We start from the raw sequence: 22,215 nt of genomic DNA, 5'->3' as shown, positions 1-22,215 counted from the left end.
TTTATTTTCATGGTTTTAAAAATTTACCATAGACAGAATTGGTATCTTGTTTAGTTTTATATCAGTAATAAAATTCTCATTAACTATCTTTTGCTTACTTATTTTATTAGTAGTTCAACTATATAATAATATTAACAAACATTTCATTCTTCTGAGTTTAAATTTAACAATAATCTAAAATATATTTTTTTTTGAAGCATGGGATGTACAAGCGCTATAGGCATTTATTTTAGGGCAGCCTTTGTGAGATGGCCTGTAATCAATCCGGATTATATAACAGCAACAAATAGTAATAATAATAATAATTTTTTTTCCTAATTCAAATTCAGCATGATTTAATTTTCACAACAAAGCTTTTAAACAAGCCATTGGTTTCTTTACTGTTTTTTGTGAAATGCCATTATGAGATATATGCCTTTTTTATCATAAAAATTAAACTATTCGTCAAAAGTAGAAATCCAACTTAACGAATGAGCTTTGCATGCACAGTGTAATATTCTGATTTCTGTTGCAAAAACTCTAATCGGTTAGATAAACATTTTTATTGCCAGTAAGTGCTCACTAACAATGAATTTTAAATTTGACAATACTTTATACAATGAACCAATTGCTGACTTTAAAATTATTTGCAATACATAAGCTTTACAGAGGCTTTGGTTATTCGTGAAACATTTCATATACAAATCCACAAACGTAAATATTTTCATATCAGAAACTGCCTACACAACAGCTGCATTTCAGAAAGATGGCAAAAATATAAAGGATTCTTATAATTCATGTGTTTGTATATAACATGCAAATAACCCATATTATCTTACAATAAGGTGAAATTTTATTTACATAAGTAATAACACAACTAGAACACATTATTTACATTGTTTGCATAGTTCAAGTTTAACATAATGGTCCCCCTTAAAAATATAATCTAAGTAATAAATAACATAGCAAAACGGAAAAATTAAAGTAAAAAAATCTTTTTGCCATCTGAATGCTAAAAAGATATGCTATTTAAAAATCTTAGGAACAAAATATACAGATGAAATTAAAAGAGTTCAAAAGCTCAAGGTTTAAGCACTTTAGTTCTGACAATGCATTTCTACTCAAAATACAAAATTTTAACATTTTTACACTTTAGCAACCTGAGTATGCAATTGTATTTACATATTTAAACAAACGGCATTGATTTAAAACATGGTGAAATGAATAAATTTTGCAAAAAATACTATTTACAAAAATTTAAAATATGCAAGTGCAACAAATCAGCTTATTTTTTTCATATCTTTAAATGACAAAAAAAAAAAAAAAAAAAAAGACCAATGACAATTTGTAATCAAATAAGAAATGAAAATATGTTATTAAACAATGCATGCTAAAAAAAATCCACATTTATAAAGCAATAATCTGAGTAACACAGTATATTATTTAGTTGCATTTTTTCTTTAAACTATTTGAACTAAAAATAACAACCAAATTCATAAGAATATAAAGAAAGTCAAAATATTCTCAGAGGAAAAATATCAAACCTGAAAATCATTAAAGTTTTTACTTAGGGCATTTCCTTCTTAGTAAATAAATAATAATAGAATTAAAGTACATATCTTCAATACAGGCACATTTATCATTACACATAAATTAAAAAATACTATTCAAATTACTCAGGTTGATAATTTTTAAAACAGTAATCAATATAGCCACATTTACTTCAATGTATCAAAAACTTTCTAATAAGCGCTTTCAGAATCCGATAATAGCAAATAATGAAATAGGCATGTGCACATAACAAACTAGAACAAGAGTTACACCTGTTTATTTTGTAAAATGCAAAGAAACCAAAGGGGAGGGGGAACAACATTTAATGTCGATTTTTCGTTGCTTATTTCAATGTTAAATACACAAATTATGTTTTCAAATATCCCGATTTAAACTTGTTAAAACTTGGATGAAATTCATTTACAAATGCAGTATATTTAAATGAGAAAGTTACCTATAAACTAAAAACTAGAGTTGGGATGGTACATATGAATGAAAGAATTAAACAGTTTTCAGAAACAAGAAATCAAATTAAAATTATACATAAAAATCAATACTGTTAAAGATTTCCATGTTGTCATTCAGGAATTCACTATTTTTTTAAATAATGATAATTGAACAATTATTAAATGTTAATGGAATATGAAACATTTACAATAATGGTCTTCTATACAAGATTTAATTACTTCTATAAAAATGAACTGTTTTATAACAACATCTTTTATTTATGATGATTCCAATTATTTTTATTATCACTTATTTTCAATTATTGCAGACTAAATCTTGAAAGATCAAAAGGCACTGATACATAATAAGGAATACACCATCTTTTGAAGTCTATATGATTTCAATTATTAAAAAATTTTCCGGAAAAAAGCACATGGAAAAATAATTTTAGACTTATTAAGCAGTTTTTTAATATATTTTTGAATCTCCCATTGATGATGCATCAAACTAGCACTTCAACTTTGGTGACAGTTGGAGATAAAAATTACAAAATCTTGGGACATACTTAAAGTTCACTCCTTTCTTCAGAGCTAGTCAATTGATAATTATCTTTGGCCATATTATTCACATAAGTGAAAAAATATGGCATTTATTACTTCTCCTGCAAATAACATGCATAACATATATTTCCTACTACTTCTGACAACGAAGTATTTAAAAAATATGTTGAACAAACTTTCCATCAATTACTTTTCCCCACCCACCCATCAGACAATCAACAGTTAACAATCTTTGGTCATCATATACACAAAAGTAATCAACTATCGTAACACCAACAAACTTAAAAAATCATGCAATGAAGGCAGTTTAAGTCCAATAAAATAACACTACACAATTTTGTACAACACTAGAAAAATTGTATTTCCTTTCAACAGCCCCAAGATAACACTTTATATAAGTTGGATTAGAGATCCCAGTTTTCTGCTTTCAGTCTGAAACATCATAATATTAATAAATACAAAAATAAACGAATCGATGAGTATTTGTCTTTGGCAAGTTGCATAGCATTTTATTTAGACCGTGTATAATGGCAGTTTTGCTGACTTAGATAAGCTAATAAAGGAAGTCATTGTTAATTTATTGCTCAATTGTTTTGTGCATTATATTTTGTGCTTCACTATTCAAGCACTATAAATATAACCAGTAAATCATTAAGATAAAGGTTTACATATAGACGTACACAAACAAACATATATTGAATAAAACTCGGCATCAACTCGCAGCATTAAAGGCAACACAAAATTCAGTTCACTTTAGTGAACATGATTTTGTGAAAACATGGAGCAAAGAACAATAATTCAAAGTAACTGGAGTGAGCTTTGAGTGGTAACCGAGATGAATACACACATAAATAAGACGACACCGATTTAAAAAAATCAGTTTGTTTACTAATTACACAAATCCATCATAGTATATATAGTTAAAAAAAAGTTTATAACAAGCATGCCAAACCCAAAAGTCAACTTTAACATGGTCTTACAAACGGCATAATGTGTGTAAGTATGCAGGGGACAGAAGAATAGATTTTAAATACAAACATAGGGCTACCCTCCCCCGCAAAAAGAAAATAGAATTATAAGAAGTAAATAGTAAATTTCTTCATAAGTAGGAAAACTGTCATCTACAGATGCTAATTTCAATCTGACTCAAAATTAATATCAATCATCCTATATCACAGAAGATATTTTTGTCCTTTCATAAACAAGCAGTGGCGGCTTGTACATTAGGGCTGCAGCACCAACTGAAATTAGTCATTTAAGTCACATTTGCATATTTTATCTACTTCCTTAACCATTCAGACAGCTCGATGCTATGGGCTAACTTTTTTCACTCTTTCAATTCGGTGTTCAATACAAAAGATTAAACGTGAAGAGAAGTTAGAAAATGAATCAATCATGAAATTTTTGAACATTTAACAAATATTTCTATAATTCAGCCACAGTAATCTCACTAAATTTTTTCCTGAAATAGAAAATACAATGGATCTCAATTTTTTTTTTGTTTTTGTTTTTTAAACTTTGGATACGACGAAGTTCCAGCTTCCTTAAATAATTACCAATAATTAGAAGCTGTAAATCATTCAAATAATAGGTACAAAATTTTAATTAGAACTTTTATAGCCTGTTCTGTATTGATATAAAAATGCATTGAGAGTACTGAGATTGACATGCTTGCTACTCTATTTAAAAATTGATAATCTAATAAATGCTGATTATTTAAATTATATTCACATAATTTGTAAACAAAATTAAGGTACTAAACGTATCTCTTTGATTATGTGGTATATATCGAAATTTTTCTGCAAATGCTTACAAAGTATATTAATCAACCTACAACTAATAGTATTTTGTTAACAGTGGCTTCATTCAAAAAACAAACTTCTTTATAATTTAAGGGCAACATTTCTGAGTATTTTATACTATAAAAGATAACATAAAACTAAAGGATAATAAGAGAGCACATTAAGGTAACTCATAATTTAGATTTTGCTTTATTTTAAATGTATTTCATATTAAAGTGTATGATATATTTTTTAGTTAAAATTAGTTTCCCTTGAAGTGGTTTACAATAATATTTAAGATTCGAGCGTTCACGAAAACCCCCCGATATTTCAGCACTTATTATTAAGTTAAAAAAGACGTACATCTGATGAATTTGTATGTAAATTTAATTTATTAAAATTGTAATAATTCCATTTCGTCACTTTATCTTTGATTACTTAATTCCACATAAATAGTGCCAAGAAGGCTCTTTTATGTATTCAAATAATAATTATAATCTAAATACCTATTAATAGAAATACAAAAAAAAAAAAAAAACATATAAGCTAAGCATTGCAAATCTTGCAATATATAAGGATGACACACATTTTTTTTGTGTGCGTCCAATGAAAAGGGGGAGGGGGGCTTCATATCAACTTAAATTTAAAGAATGTTATTTACACAATTTCTCAAAATTAAGGAAAACTAAATTGTAAGAATGTGAGGTACCGTGTATACAGGCAGCGACTTAGTTAAATCTGTAAACTTAGTTTACCTTTCAACACAGTTGAATACCATATACAGTATCATGCAATTATTCATTTCTCCCATTATAAAATGCAGCTGGATTTTTCATTATTATGATGCAATTATTCAAGGGGAAAAAAAAACTGAGATTCACCACTGAAATAAGAGGCATATAAGGAATAGCTGTTATAAAATTTTTCTTAACAAAATTTAATTTGTTGATAAACATCAACAGACGATTAAACCATTACTATCTAATTTATAAACACAAATACTTATATGCTAAGATACCCAACATTCGTTTGAACTACACAGTTAAACCTTTGCTTAATTTCAGAGATGATTAGTTCTTTTAATGAATAAAACCCTAATAAATACATTTTAATTGGAATACCTATTATTCTGTTACCTCAGAGAAAATAATCAGTAACTTGAAATGAAAAATGAATTAATTGTATTAAACATATCTATCGCATACTACACTAGCCTCCTTTGGCATTCTCATTAAAAAAAAATCAAATATATATTTATAAGGGGAAAAATTATAATTTGAAAGATATAATTTTATGACACAATCATTGCACATTTAATATACATATACACACACAAAAGAAAATAAATAAAACAAAAATTTACAGCTCACAACACATTTTTGTTCTTTGTCTTATATAAAATCTTACTCTCACTTAGCATCTATTCTCAAACCTTGCAAAAAGCAAAATTGGATCATAATAAAAAAAAGTACTCTCACACTTTCCCAATCAAAGCTAATAATAATGATCATTCTAAGTAATAAATAATTATAGGAAAATTTATCCCCAAATTCTTTTTATAAAAGGCAATTATAAAAAGGCAATCTTTAATTTTTTAAAAATCTTTTCATAAAATGGCAATGTTTAAGCTTCCATAATTAATCTAAATGAATATACTAAAAAGACACATACTTCCTATGCTATACTAAATAAGGCTTTTTTTAAAACTTAATATGAAAAGGGAAATATAATTTGAGAAAAATGTCAGCTTCTTGCAAGGGTTCTTTCCTTTGTTTTAAATATTCGTAAATTTCGTACTTATTAAGTACATACGATATTTTACGGCAGGAACAAATTAAAAACCAACACATAATCACAAAAGAAGCAATAAATATGAATGAAATAACATTCACCTTATTTACTTGGCACAAGAATTTAAATATTAAAGAAATGAAATGCCATAAAGTAAAATTCATCTGGCATTTTGAGTATTAAAATATCTCACTAAAAATCTGCAAAAATACAACCGGGATTTTTGAGATGTATTAAAGCAAAAACTGAAATCACAATTAAACTGTCAGTGAAGAACTAAGTTTACATTTATGAAATATAAATATACAGTAAATGAGTACTGTTCTAATATAAGTTGATAGTTTTGATGTAGAAATTTCAAATAAAAATATGAACTGAATTTGATGGCGAAAAAGCAGACAAACAACAATGATCAGTCTATACTACATTAGATGTTTATGCACACACATGACAAAATGAAACAGAGAATTTACTACACAACCACACACTTTGTACAATACATCTGACCTTTCACAGGCATGAGAGTGAATGAGGGTAACCCGTTAGATTTCTTTATAAAAGCCATATAAGATTTTTTTCATACAGACTTTGCGCAGGATGGGATTTCATCTTAGATGAACATTCTTTGACAATTCTACATCGTATTACTTCCGGTTGATGCATAAAATGCTATCGGAATATCACACGCAAACATACAAACCAGAAGCATAAATATTACTCAGCATCGTGCGCCCAATCGGATGAAGCTCTGTTTCTTTTCCACATTCAAAGTCACAAATCAGACGAATTAATTTGAGAAGCCTTCTCTCCTCCTGATCCTCCTTCTGACTGACTTGTGTTAGATGCAACAGAAGATGGGGAAAGGGAAAACGATGATGGTTGAAATGAAAACTGACTACTCTCTTGACCAGAACTATAGAACGAGGAAGACTGACTAAATGGGTGAAATGAAGACACTGCTGGTTGTGGTACCGGCCATGCTCTAGGAGCAGGTGGTTGCATATCTGTCAATGATGATGGGTTTCCAGTAAGATGAGGAGACATAGGATACATATGAGACATGTGCTGTAAATGAGAAGGAAGAACATGTTCCTGGCCATGCTGAAGGGGATGAAGTGGTTGAGGATGCTGAATGTGAGATACTGGCTTATGAGCAGAAAAATTCGAAAATGCTTGAAAATCAGAGCTAGGCATTGGTTGCGGAAAATTTGGAAAGTGATTCTCTGGAAGATGATGATCCGACAACTGAGAATGATGGAACTGCTGAGATGTTTCTATTAATTGAGGTTGTAATGAATGGCTTGGTGACATCAATGGATGCTCATGTTGGGATTTTTTGGTGGCTGCTTTATTTGTGGATTTTCTTTTACGAGTTGTCAGTTGCTGATTTTGAGAAACAGCATGGGCTGAATGTGGAGTAGCAGACAATCGCGGATTCTGGGAAGAATGAGAAGTATATTGTAATGCCTGTTCATTATGCTGTTTTGTATGCATTTCATGTAAGTTTGATTGAGAAACTGGATGATGCTGGAAAGTCTGATCAGAATTCTGATATTGCTGGGGTGAAACAACAGATGACATAGAAGTTGCCTGAGATACAGGAAAATTTGTTTGTGAATGAGATGGAGAAGGTTTTAACCCATACAAATTTTGAGATGCATTCAATTGTTGCACAGTAGAATCTGCCTTAGCTGATGGTTGAGGTGACTTACACAAAGGTTGAGATGACTGTACAGCATTATGTGTCATTTGAGTTTGCAGGTTGGATGTGGAAGTAATATTTTTTGGATTATTAAATGTATTCTTTTGAGGTAATGTATCAGACACATTTGATTGTTCTACAGGAGAAATCTGTAGATTTGGGTTTAGCTTATTAGATATAGATGCTAAGGAGTCTGGCAACGATGGAGTATTAGTTTTTGAAGGTTCAGTCAATGATATTGAAATGTCTTTGGAATTTTGGAGTATTTCCGAAACACTTGGTGTTTGAACTGGTGTAGCAGCATTCGATGACTGGCTTGCCTCAAGCCCTGCACTTGAGGAGTCATCTGTTTGTTTTGTAGGAGAATTTATATTTGATTCACACATGTTTTCTAAAAAGTCAGAATTTTTTGGATGTTGGAGAGGAATTGATTGGCGTAATTTGTGAGACTGGATGTTGGATTGAGTAGATGTAGGCTGCGTTATAGTTATTTGAGGACGAACATTTTTCCCTGTAAGTAGAGGAGTAATCTGCACTTTAGAAGAACTTTTTTGAAAAGGTTTCCTTTTCCCCTGTTGTGGTTGAAGAAGCATCTGTTGCACACGTACAGGTTGAGCCAACTGAGGTGCAAATTTTTGTCGATTTTGCTGATTTGAAGGATTTACTGGCATTATAGTGATTTGTTTATTTTTTGAAAGAACCTGAGGGATTTCACATTTCTCTTTTGCACTTGATAGGGGTAATGCATTTTGAGAAGAAGGAGAAACCTTTTTAATAGTAATTTGTTTTCCAGGTAACATTGCAGATTGGAAACTACCATCTGCTTTGTCTTGATCATTACTACCTGTATCACTTTCAGATGAGTTTGTAGAAGCATTTGAAGCAGTAGCACTCTTTCGAATTGAAGGCTCATCATCATCACTTAAGTCAATCACTTCAGGAGCAGAGCTACGAGCTGAACTCTGAGCAGTACTGCCAGCAGCATTTCGAGGGCCTAAATATCTAACAGTTCCACCACATTGAAGAGTCTGTTTAATGATCTAGAATCAAAGTTGATTAAGCATTACTTAAATGCAAAAATACAAACAGGCAGTTCAAAAAACTGCTTACTTAGAATTATTCTAACATTGTTAACCATAAAATTAAATAAAAGGTAATATTTGGAATGAAACATGGCTTTTTAAAAGTTAGCATGAAACATTTCTTGAAGGGTCATATTGAAATGCACTTCAGCTTCAGAATTTCGAACTTACATCTATTTTCAATGCCATATAAAAAGCTACAATACAAATTAAGAAGGTACCGATTTCAATAAAAATATTACTAATATATTAGGAAATTTGGAACCCTTATGCATTACCAGAAAAAGAATCCTACATTTTTTGTAAATTATTATGAACCTGAGTCAGTTCAGAGTACTAAAATTAGAAGAAAAAAATTATTTCAGATTTTTGAGTGAAGAAAATTATTTAAATAAGATTAATCAAAATTATTTTAAAAGACACATTATAGCTTAATTATTCAGGCTAATTTATTCTTTCTTAAATTAAGTTTTAAATTACACGACCGGATAATATCAGTGAAAGAGCTGATTACTTTTAACAAGACATTGATATATTTAATCAAGGCTACTTTTTTCACATTTCGATAAAACAAAAAAGGTATTTTGAAATATGCTAATGATAGCACAATGTTACATAAGCTTTGTAAAATGTAATAATTTTTATTTTTGAGGAAACTAAACAAGAATAAATATTCGGCTTAAAGTTTAAAAAAAAAAAAAAAAGCATGCCTCTGATGATTTTTTTTTAAATGAAAGACCATTAATTTTGATGCTCAGGATTTAAAAGAATTATTTTTATTTGAATGTAAGCTTACATAATCTTGAGTTTTTATAATTTTTTTTAATTGTTAGGAAGATGTGTCTATAAATGGTATTCACATTATTTCTAGCGCATGGTATTCAAACAGGAATTTTGCAGAACTATTCCATAAGCTATGTCTATGTCACAGCACTTTTACTAAACTTCCTCAATTTAATAGAAATGTCGGAAAGCAGAGAACTTAGCAGAAGATATATCAGCGACTATAACAAAAATAGTCAAATCAATTGTCATTCTTGTGAACATTATTTTGCAAATAGAGCAGCATTATTTTTAAAGATTTAAGGAGAAATACCGTTTTGAAATCTTAGAATTTCTTACATAGGGTGGGAAAAATAAAGTAATTTCTTTTCACTCATATACATAATATTCTCTAATTTTAAACATTAGAAAATAAATATTTAAAAATTTATTATTTGCAATGAATATTTTTTAAATCCACAATGGAACCAAAGTCACTGGAATTCCTCCATAAAATAAAATTGCCCTTGTATTCATAAAAACAGCATAACTGAATATCTTTATCATTACTGCATTACTAGCAATTTCAGCATGTTGATCTTAATTTATGCTTTCTATTTCCTCTCAAAAGCCAATATTATTAATAAGTTTAATACATTATATTACTTTCGCCGAAGGCCGGCATATCAGGAATGATCAATGAAACCTAATTTTAGTTAGATATAGTACCATTCTGACGTTAATTAATATTCAGAGGACCTTTTTTACTTTGTAATTCATAGGCCAAAATAATGATGAGCGTTATTAGTTATATAGTTAGAAGTAATATTTTTTATATTACAGAATTGCAATATAAATAGATACTGCATAACAATATCTATTTTACATGCCAAATCTTACAAGTTATTTCCCACTTTAATTTAAAGGATGCTATTTAAAATGTATCATATTACAGCAAAAGAAAATGTCATGCAATTGAAAAATTATATGTGGAACGAATTGTGATCATGCTCAGTTTTGAATGACTACATGAAACAATCTTCTCTATCAAATTCTATTAAACTCGAACAATATTGTTTATTAAAAACTTCAAAGCATCAATTATGATACATTGAATCATATACAGAAAAATATTTTTAAATCAGTAGTATATGTGGATTTTACACAGATTAGTTCAAATTAATAAAAAATAATACTCAATAAGCATGTTATTTTTCAAAATAGAAAAGCCGATAATTTTACTTAAAAAATTAGGCGCAAAATTTTATCCGCTTTAATATATAAATTGTGGAAATAAAATCCCTACAGTCATAGATTTAATATTTGAGAATACATTTCGAAGTTAGTAAGTTTTCAGTCACAAGAAATCTTTGTAATATTTCTATTTTTTCTTCCTTTTGAATGGATATCAGACTGACATTTAAGTGGATTGGTCCCCCACCCCCAGCTATAATAAAACTTTGACAAGGATTTGAATATTTTCCACAGTTTGTAAGAACTTACCCCTATGCTCTGTCCTCTTGGAGTATTTATCACAGTACTTGGCTGATTTCCACTGCCTAAAATTAAAATATAATTTATATAATCATAGTATGAAATACACAAGATACAAATTATTCACTTCCCAATGATGTATAACCGCAATACCTCTTTCAAACATAACATAGTCACAGAATGTTAGCATAGCAGAAAAAATTAATTTACATATTTATGCAAACGAAAATTTAGTTTAAAAAAATGCAAAGTGCTTACTTTTGGGGGCAGCTGGTCTAAAATGCGTCACAACATTAGGTCGAAATTGAGTCTTAGCTAACAAACTTGGTGGAAGCTGAACTGCAATGATGCGTCCATCTGGTAAGCGAAGATATACACCTTTTGGGGTTCGCAGGACAAGAACATCCTGTCCAGCAGGAATAACAACAGGAGGAGCCCCCGGAGTAAGAACAGGAATACTGACATCTACAGAAAATATTTTTTTGGATAAAATGAAAATCTATAATGCAAGAGCAATAAAGATATATTTTTTAATGTAAACATTAAAATGATCTACAGTTAATACATACTAGATGGCATAGTAAGCTTCTGAACCATAACACCTTGTTTAAACAAACTGCTCATCAGTGACGGAGAAGCAGTGATTGGAGTTGCAGTAGTTCCTGAGCGCACATTACTACTAGAAGATGTGGACTGATTTGGTAAAACCCGTATTGTTGTGCCACCAACCCACTGACATTGCCTGTGAAAAGTCATTATTTATTATCCAAGTTTTGTATACATTCAGTTATTCATTCAAACTACAAAAAATTGCAAGTACAGGAAATAATTGTTTCAAAATTATATGTTAATTAATCAAAATTCACCAAACATTAAAGTTATAGAAATTTACAAATGCAGAGTAGCAGGTGATGCAGTTGACTTAAGATAAAAGCATAATGTGAATTTTTATACAAATCAAGAGATTTACAAAAATGGATACTTTTTCTCGACTTCATTTTCTTAGCAGCAAAGCACAGTTTAATAATTAAAACAAAAGTTTATCTTTTTTAAGCCAATAAACACAAAACATCAGTGCAACATTTAAAAAAATCTCGAATTAAATGCAACCATACATTTGTATAGGTACTGAAAAATGCTTCACTGCATATGTTGTACTACAATGCTGAATTTTCTCCTCTCCTACAGATATTTACAGTCAAATACAAAGTAAGCGGAACTACAAGAATTATGTGGCAAAATATGTGACTGATTAGAATTTTCTATCAAGATTTGCATGTGCCGTTTGCATTCTTACTGAAAATTCAAGGACAATAATACTACATATTTTATGCATTAAAATGCAAATGGTAAATTTAAACAGAATATTTTCAACTTTTGCATTTCACCATTTAATAAGACAAAAAAAAAAAAAAAAAAAAAAAAAAAACCTTTCCAATTTGCTCTAAAATCATTAAGATAGGTAACATTTTATCAAATCAAATTATTCCACATAATTAGAAAAATCTCGTAAAAATCGTTGTGGAATGGTCCAAGAAATTTGAAGACAAATATCAAATTTCAACCTCTCATTTTTTTTTCCCATTCCTAAAACCGAATGGGTAAATCCATTTGCTTTATTTGCAAAGATTTCTTGAGTACTTCACAAAATATTAGCCTATAGATATTAAGAACAGTCAGGTGTTTTAGTACAATACTCTTAATATATGAAGCAATTCTATGTGAAATCAAGCAATGGAACTGTGTTCGTGCACAGGAAATGTTTTTGGCAATCTTGCTGACTAGAACATTTCTTGATACATGTTTAAAATATCCTGATAAGAGTTTTACAAATAATAATTCTACACACTTCAAAAACAGTTTAAAATTTTCATCTACGCATTGAGAACAAATGGTATATTAATATGATATCCAGCTGTTAGGTCTATTGAAGATTCTTCGACAGTTGTGGTAGCAATTCTGTATCATCCTCTAATCTTTCTTCACAGTATACAGAGAGAAAAGATTGATGACTGACAGCATTTCTAAATCAAAACTTTTCATTCTGTTAGTGGAATTCTCAACACAAAACCGTTATAAATTGCATTTCCTTCCTCCTCTAAAATAATATAATACATGTATATTTCATGTAGTTATTTAAAAAATAAATACATGTATATTTTATGTAGTTACTTTTCAATAGCCTAACAACAAAATACTTTTATAGGGCCCTAACTTCAACAAAATAAAAATTTAAGGCATTTTAAATGATGACCACAAACCATGGGAACATTATCTATAAATATAGAAAAACAAGGATTGCAATCAAAATATTAAGAATGGTTAGAACAATAATGAAAATTTTGAGATAAATTTATGATTCGGATAAGCAGTGGGGTGGCAAGCCTCATTTTCCCACAATAGTAAAGAAATCGATACATTAAATATTAGTACATCACATAGAACTTGTTTATACAGCTGAAAAACATTTAGTCACATTTTTTGAAACAGTGACACTTTTATTTTGCTCTACACAGAACAACAGTGTTAAAGGAGATTATTCAGTACATAATCGATATAAAATTTACTTGCTTAATACATTTTAAGTGTCCAAACCAAAAATGATTCAGAATATAGAATACTAATGATAAAGTCAATAAATGCTTATATTTTAACTGGATGGTAGATATCCCCCAATATTAACATTTTTTTTTTTAATTTTAAATATCACACATAGATATTCTTCTTAACATAAATCTCCAAACAAGAAAAAGTAAACTTCAAAATGCTACTGTAATTCTGAATGTGACAAAAATTACCTTTCATATTTGCATTATATTACAAATTTTCATTCAATTTCTACATATTTCTTCTGAAGTCAATTCTATGTAATTTTTAATCAAAAGGATCAGAATTGAGTGTTGAGTCTATTAGAAAATATTAAAAGCTGTATAATTGCAAAAAACAGATATAAAGAAGCATAAATGACATAATGGAATGTAGTTTTAAAAAGCATTCAATATTAATTGAGCAAAACAGTGGTTAAGGAAATTATTTCAAAAATACATAACATAAATAAAACTCCTCCTTAATTTTCAAAGTAGAGGGGAAGAAAAAACTAATACATACTTGTTATTAATTATAAGTTGGCCTGATGTTCCAGGAAGATATGAATAAGTCGTCCTTATATTAATCATGTTAGCACGTTTAGCCATTTCATAACTCTGCTTAGCAAGACGTTTTTCTTGCTTTGTTAATTTCAAATCTTTGCGATCCAATAAAAGTGATTCGTGCTCAAAAGGCTCCTTTAAAAAAAAAAAAAAAAATGCAGTACTTAATATAATTTAAAATAAATTACTTCAATCTAGATAATAAAAAATCTTATTCAGATACGATTAAATGATATTACACTATAACATATTTACCTTGATATTATAAAAGTTAACATTTGGTGAAATATGTGGTAATAAAACATACTATTCATTCTTGGAAAGATACATTTAAAATTCATTTTTCTACATTAAGTCTCAAAAGATTTACTGATGCAAAGAGGCCTGTCTGTCTATATAGATTATAAAATTAATTAACAAACTAGAAAATAATTTATGAAATAAATGTCACGGGAAGAATATCTTAAATCAAGTATTAATATTTTAATCAAGTATAAATTCTGAACGACTATTAACAAAAGTGACTAAAAGATTAAAGTCTGCAAAGTGGAATCAATAGAAAATGCATTCAAAATTTGAATTCTTAGTAACTATTTCTTTTCATATTCTATTTTGATCTATGTATATTAAACTAATTTCAAATCAACTAAGAAACAAATTCATTCAATTTTCTAATAGAACATGTTTTACTTTCTACATATCTTAAAAACTTTAGATAATACAAAGACAAAGGTGTAAAGCATACTTGAAACTTCTTAATTTAATGAACACTAAAATGTCTATAACGCTTATTTTCAATTGTGTGATGGTTTCCAATGAGTTACTTAATATGCTGATAAGTATCAATCAATTTTCATAAGTTATTTAAATATGAATGAAATTTTATCTAAAAAAAGATGAGATAAAAAATAAGTGATACACTTAAGTGATTATTTACACTTAAGATAATAAAGGCAGAAAATCAGCTAAGGTGGTGGTGGTGGTAATCTTTTCCTTCCATGAAGACAATTAACTACATTTCTGTCTATGCTTTTCTTACGGTTAAAATATCAGAATAAATCAAACTTCAACCATATTAAGCTTTTACCTCCTTCTACAAGTTTCAAAATTCAGAATTTCATGCAAGGGGGGGAAAAAAATGAATGTATCTTAATTTCTATATGGAGTAGCTTATTTTACTTACTTTGCTCAAACTTGGACTCATTTCCGAAACAAGGTACTTTAAAACTTTATCAGAATAAGATGATGAGTACTTTGAAAGCTCTAGAACAGGACCATCATCTTCATCATCTTGTATTAGGGTCGTAACATCTTTCCAAGTGAAATTACTCTCTGGATTCAATTCATCAACAACTCTATCTGTAATACATAAAAATGAGAGTTAATTCCAGTACAACAAACTTTATATTTCAAAGTGAAAGAAAAGTTTTTCTTTCTTTTACCTGACATTCCTTGTTTATTCACTTGTCGATCGTAAATTCTCTTTTCCAAACTATTGTCAGTAACTAGTCTATATATATGACATTGCTTCTTTTGTCCATATCTGTAAATTCGACACACAGCCTAAAACAAATAAAAACATAACCAAATTAGAAATAAATCTCAATACAAATTATACTATAAGACTCCACCCCCTGTTAGTTAATGTTCCCAACCGGCAAGATTATTGCTGAACTATTCTGCTAAGGTTTTGCTACACGAATTCTAGTCGCTTCACTGTGTTTAAGTAACATTTGGGGGGGGGGACAATTGTAATTGAGCTTAACCCTTAACTGGGGAGGTGCGATATCTTAGACCGCTAAGTATGGACTTTCGGTCACCACTATTCTATTTTTAGATCAATCGAATGGGTTGACACAGTAGCAGCTTCCTATTTTATGACTTTCACTACACGTGCACTTTTTCAACCGGTTTCAGCGGATGCTTTTTAAATATTTCAGAAATTTTATTTCGAGACTGCACCTTCCTTTTAGTGTTCCAGTATTATTTATACAAGGCATAGCAGATGGCTCTAAAACTTGGTCCTCGAAATATCATCCAACCTACTGATCCTCGTTATGAAGCAGAGATCCTGAGATTTTTAAATGAAGCAGAAAGTGATTTTAGTGGTGAGAATAATTATAAGATCTTTCCGATGCAAGTTCGTATTCGACTCATTCTGATATGTATGTTCAAATATAATTAATTCTTCTAGTGATAATGTATTTTGATAAATTTATAAAATATATTAATATATTAAGAGAAATATCTATAGAATTTACAGGCTGATTTTTTGCTACGAATGTTCACAAGTTTCTACATAGAAATAATGCGGTTAAAAAAAGTCAATTTTACTCATTGTCAATTTTTTAAAATTATTTTTCATATAATAGTTGAATTTTCCATTATAAGGTTTTCAATATACCTTTGTATACTGGAAAAAGTAATATGTTTTTTAAAAGAACATTATTTGTTGAAACATGAAATTTGAGAAGAAAAATGTATGTTCAAACGCAATTACTTTTTTCAATGATAAAATATTTTTTAAAAGTTTTAAAACATATTTCTATATCAAGAAAAATATATGCAGAATATATTGGCTGATTTTCATACTAATAATTTTATTAGAAAATTTAAATATAAAGAAAATGCTGTCTCGTAAACCGTATCTCCCCAGTTCAGTTATAAATTTTCACCTCCCCAGTTAAGGGTTAAATGATTAGCTGAATGCTTTAACTTAAATTAGATGAAAATAAAATCTGTTGGTCTTGGGGAAAAGTTCTTTCTTTTGGCATTTCGTAAGCAGAAAACAACAAAGAATTAATTTTCCTTTTCTATCTTGCTTTTTGAGTTAATTTCATTTCATATTCCTATTCTTCAGGATGAATAGTGCCACATTAATGGAAGAGTAAAAAATAAAACCAGCGAAGAAAATCATGGAAAAGGGAATAAGAAATTCAAGAAAGTTTACAAGACAATTCTAAAAAAAAATATTTACAATTATTAAATAAAGTATTGCAGTATGCCCTATTTAGCACAATTATTGTAAAAAGAGACAATTTTTCTAGATTAGCAAAAGTCCTAAATTGATTTCATCTCAATGCTTTTACATTAAAAAACACAGAAAAAATTTCATGGCAATGAAAATTGTTTCTGTAATATCAAACAGGAATTATATGTATTAATAAACAACTGAAAGCAAGAAAATAAAAAAGGTGCCAGAAAAGTGATAAGTACTGAATTTTAAGACAATAGAAAGGCTGGCATTTCTGCTGTTTGATTTTCCATGTTATTTACAATATTTTTAAAAAAATTTCCCAGTCCCCCCTTTTTTAAAATCTAAAATATTCAGTATGATTTTGCTTAATTTTCTTTCTCTTATGTATTAAAAGTACATTCTTAATGGAAAGTAAAAAAAAATAAAAAGTTCCACTTAAAAAAAGCAATAAAAATTTAATGCTAAAAAACAAAACATTTTCAACCATTAGGTTTAAGACGAGCATCATTTTTGTAAGCATTTCCCCAATTTCTGTAAACATACCAATTAGACTGTATATAGATTAGCACATACAATATAAAAAAGATGTGTGCTCATCCAGATGAGCTTTTCACGCAATTCATCATCACAGATTTACTCATAAAAGATGCAATACAAAATTGTATGCACATTGGCAAAGTGCTTAAAAATGAAATAATAACTCCTTCTAGTAGGATTTCTCTTATTTATACTGTTTACCAATGCCCAAATCAAGTCTGAAAAATTATTTCACCATTGATAAGAAAATAATTTATAAAAAAATGAGAAAATAAAGCTGAAAGAAAATATTTATAATAATAGTATACACTTTTAAATTAAAAGGAGATGGTATTATATTAAAAAAAATTATTCAGTGACAACAAAATTGCATTAACTTTTAGCTTGCCTACCACAGTAAAATATCACCTGCAAATGGGCAGAATGTTTAACCCCTTTGTATTAAACAGAGAGGGGGGGGATGTGGTTTTTATCACAACAATTTCTTTATTCTTCAAAAAATAATTTGAATTAATTTTTTTTAAGTTGGAATTTATGAATGTAAATTATAATTAGTTTCACGTACTCTCTATTCGAGATTTTATTAAAATAGGAATGCAATGAAAAATGGAAATTTACATTTTATTTAACAAAACAGCTAATTCCCATTATCAACGGAATTAGGGAGTGTAGCAATCACAGAAAAACTACAAAATTGAATTAGCCTAACCAACAATAAACAGAAATTTCGAATTAAAATGACAAGAGGAGAAAAGTAAGTATACAAATAATCTGATGGAGCATAGGACAAGGCCTAACAATGAATATAATAATACGGTTAGATTATTCACTGCGCATCAGCTCTGCAGGGTAAAATCGTCAAAAAGTGAACCTTCCGCTTCTGAAACGATCTGTATATCAAAAAATAAAAATAAATATCTTTCTTTTAAAAAGTATTTTTGGAGAATATGAGAAATACAAGAAAAATATGAATATGCATCAAATAAAAATTTAAGCTAATTTTATGTGATTAGTATTAACTTCATTTCATAAACATTTTGTTTGATGAAAAAATGCCCAACTAAAAAAAAAAATAGAAAGAAAATATTGGCAATAACATTTGTATGATACTTTGAAGATTCCATAAAGTAGCAAAAGATCTGTAATATTGAAATAGAAAGTGTTTCCAGAGAAACAAAGTATACACGAACAAAAAAAAAAAAAAAAAAAGCTTAACAATTATAAGCAATCGATTTAAAACTTTCTACTTCAATAAAAAATTTCCCTGAGAAATAGAAGAATAAATTAATTATGCATCAAACTTTTTAATTTACATTAAACCAGTCAAAGATTACAATGCTGCATAACATTTTATACATTCCCAAAATAATAGTATGATCGATTTGATGTTCGAAGAAGAAACCAGTTGCAGTAATCAACCGAATCTTTCGCTCTTTAAAAAGGTGAAATCCTCCCACCCTTCCAGGACGCTAGGACTGTTCATAATTTTAGTTTTAGAGTCCTGCACATAACCATTCTCTGTTGCACAGTATAGTGAAGAAAAACGAGTATACAATTTGTACGCTTTTCTGACAGAAGGAATCAAAATTTGACACATAATTACAATTTTAATAACAAGACCACATATGGAGTGTTATATGTTATGCATAGGCATTGTTTTTATAAGGGCGTAGCTATCGCTGATGTGACATTATATGTGACGTCAAGAGCGAAGATCATGGAAGAATTTCAGTCTGGAACGCGACATTAATAAATGTACAGGAATCACAGTCCGCTTTTAAATTTTTTATTCATTATAATAATATTGAATCATCATATAGAGTTTTTATAATAGTTTGAAGTCAGCAACGTATACTTTGAGTAAAATATTTGGCCCTTGAGCTCGGAGGAGCAGGAACGACATACATTTGAACTTCAAGGAAACAAAAGTAATTTAGCGTTCCTTATGCCAATGGATAAAGTTTGGTTTTAAATATAAAGTGTCATAAAACAAAATTTGGTATAAAGACCACACGACAAATTTCAACCATGTAATTAAAAGCATGATGGAATTAACATGTTCAACAAACATACATAATACTACAAATGTGTTTTTCAGACTCAAAACAATTGCTTCAGAAGATCGGTAGAGATTTGTCAAAACCTCAAATTCAAATTTTCCCCCGATTACAATACTTTTTCTTTGTATATATATATATATATATATATATATATATATATATATATATATATATATATATATATATCCTTCTTTTGAATAAAAGAGGACCATTAAAGGTGAAAAATCGCAACAGTAATATGAATTGGGCCTTAGTTAATTTTTTCATAGGCAAACACTATTTTCGTTGATTATGCCGTTATTATATTTCGCAACTTGAGATTCTGTGTGTGTGTGTGTGGGGGGGGGGGTATGAGGAAATTATTATATACGCAATATATTAATTATGATAATCAATTTTTTTTCTTTTCTTCTAAATTGTAATTCGGAATGTTAATATAACCAACAATTATTTCCTAAATTGTTTTAAGCGTTCCTAAATTGTTTAGATAAACGCTAATGCCAATCTCAATCATGATTCCGACTGAAAACGATGAATCAACAAATTATAATATCATTGGTTTATTACAGTGTATGCAAGAAAATAGAGATAAAAGAGTCAATTTTTTAAATAATATAAAACTTGTATAATATAGGATATAATAAGACAAATAACAAAGAGTTAGTCGTTTTAGGACTGTTGGCAGAAACAGAATCTATCATAACCCAGATGTGTTCAGAACTGAAGGCAACTTAGGCGGTGAGGATCCATACAGTTGAAATTTCGGACCTGACTTATGCACAGAAACACCGAAGGTCCGCGTTTTTCATTTCAATAAATTATTATATTTCATATCACTAAGATTACTATAAAAAAATTAAAATAAAAAATTCTAGCTTTAGAATAAATTCCCCCAAATTTCCCGATCTCTCTGCATCCTGTGCCCCTTGCCGGTTTTACCTTTTTACCATCTGGCTGCAACCCTGAATAAAAAGACCAGTTGAATTGTCATGAAAATTAGCAAAATGCGGCAACATTGCGATATTTTAAAGTTCCACGGCATTACAAAGCGGTCACAAACACCTGTATAATTTGAAACAACAACTTAAAATTTGAAGTTTCAGGAAAAGATTAAAATAGTTAGTTTGGACATGCGCATAAAGCTCCCATGTCATGTTTCGTGCAATTTTTTAAATCGAATTTTACTATTTAAATTATATTTTTAAAAATTTTACCCCAGAAAGATAGATTTAGTGGAATTACATCGCTCCTACTTTGCTATTGTAGGGTTAATTTCAATAATTTTTTCGATTATTTTAAAAAGCAAAATTCCCGAAATGAAGTAAATTGCAATTATTAGATATTAAGTAGGAATAATTTTTATAAAACTTTAATCCTTCAGATTCACAACGGCGCATCTAACTCTTGGTCTTTATATACACGGTTAATTAATAAAATAATTATCAATTTCAGCTCTAAGTCTTTTTCTAGAGCTGGCAAGAGCAGGATCATACGCTGGTCTTTGTAGCAACTCTTTGTAAATTGGGAGTAATTTTATGAACTTAATTTATGTTCTTTTGATAAATTTTGAAACAGACCCAATTTGGAGGTAATATGCAATATTTTCCTTCTCATATACAAGAGGGCATTTGCAATCTCCATCAATTATTTGTTTTCAAATACTTACAACTTCTTAATGTTACCAGCAGAAGTGGCTCTCGAAATCTGGAAAATGTGAATCATGATAAGCCTTACATTTGATTTATAGTAGAAAATTTAACCGACTGCTTACTCCTTCAAGCAATTAAACTGTTGAGTTTAGCAGTCATAAATGCGGTTTAGATAAGGGTCTCTTTAATATGTCTATTAAAGGTTAATTTTGTGTGAAGTATTAAACCAAGATATTGGCAATTCTTTATACAGGGAGGAGTTAGCCAAACATTTTAATTGGGCCTTTTCCTTTTATGGGGAAAAAAGAGGAAAGCATTTATTTGGATTGGGTTTATTTCCCAGTGAATGAGCCAGAGCTGTAAAAGAGGTACGTACTTTTATATAGTTTAAATGGCTATATTTTACTGTATATTTTACTTACGAAAAATATTTACCTATATGTAATTAATGAAGCAGCTTTTCCGCCAATTAAGTAGGATAAAAAAAATTTAGATGGAATAAATCTAAGAGGTATCAAAGTACATCTTAAAAATATAAGTAAATACATCTTATAAGATTACACTTTTATCAGGTGAAATTACTTCAGATAAAATATATAAAATGAAATAGTAGGCCTTGCATAAAATTACTAAAATGTCCAAAATCCTTTTAAGCATGAACTTTATCTTATTTTAATACGAAATATTAAAAGGA

General features: G+C 29.0%; 1 protein-coding gene across 1 annotated transcript in view; it reads right to left on the bottom strand.

The window, feature by feature from the left end:
* Positions 1-523: 523 nt before the first annotated feature.
* LOC129958772 (uncharacterized) overlaps positions 524-22,215 on the bottom strand; it is an 88,880-nt gene continuing 67,188 nt past the window's right edge. Inside the window, exons 17-23 of the mRNA XM_056071446.1 lie at positions 15,741-15,861; positions 15,482-15,657; positions 14,258-14,433; positions 11,719-11,891; positions 11,408-11,614; positions 11,159-11,214; positions 524-8,851 (exon numbers count right to left, since the gene is read on the bottom strand). Coding sequence (XP_055927421.1) covers positions 6,881-8,851; positions 11,159-11,214; positions 11,408-11,614; positions 11,719-11,891; positions 14,258-14,433; positions 15,482-15,657; positions 15,741-15,861 — 2,880 coding nt within the window. The 3' untranslated portion in view covers positions 524-6,880. The remainder of the gene's footprint in view (positions 8,852-11,158; positions 11,215-11,407; positions 11,615-11,718; positions 11,892-14,257; positions 14,434-15,481; positions 15,658-15,740; positions 15,862-22,215) is intronic.

The sequence above is a fragment of the Argiope bruennichi genome, chromosome X1 (genome assembly GCF_947563725.1).
Source record: "Argiope bruennichi chromosome X1, qqArgBrue1.1, whole genome shotgun sequence".
In the NCBI taxonomy this organism is placed as follows: Eukaryota; Metazoa; Arthropoda; class Arachnida; order Araneae; family Araneidae; genus Argiope; species Argiope bruennichi.
The sequence above is the reverse complement of the archived record's forward strand: the minus strand, read 5'-3'. Positions and strand labels throughout refer to the sequence as shown.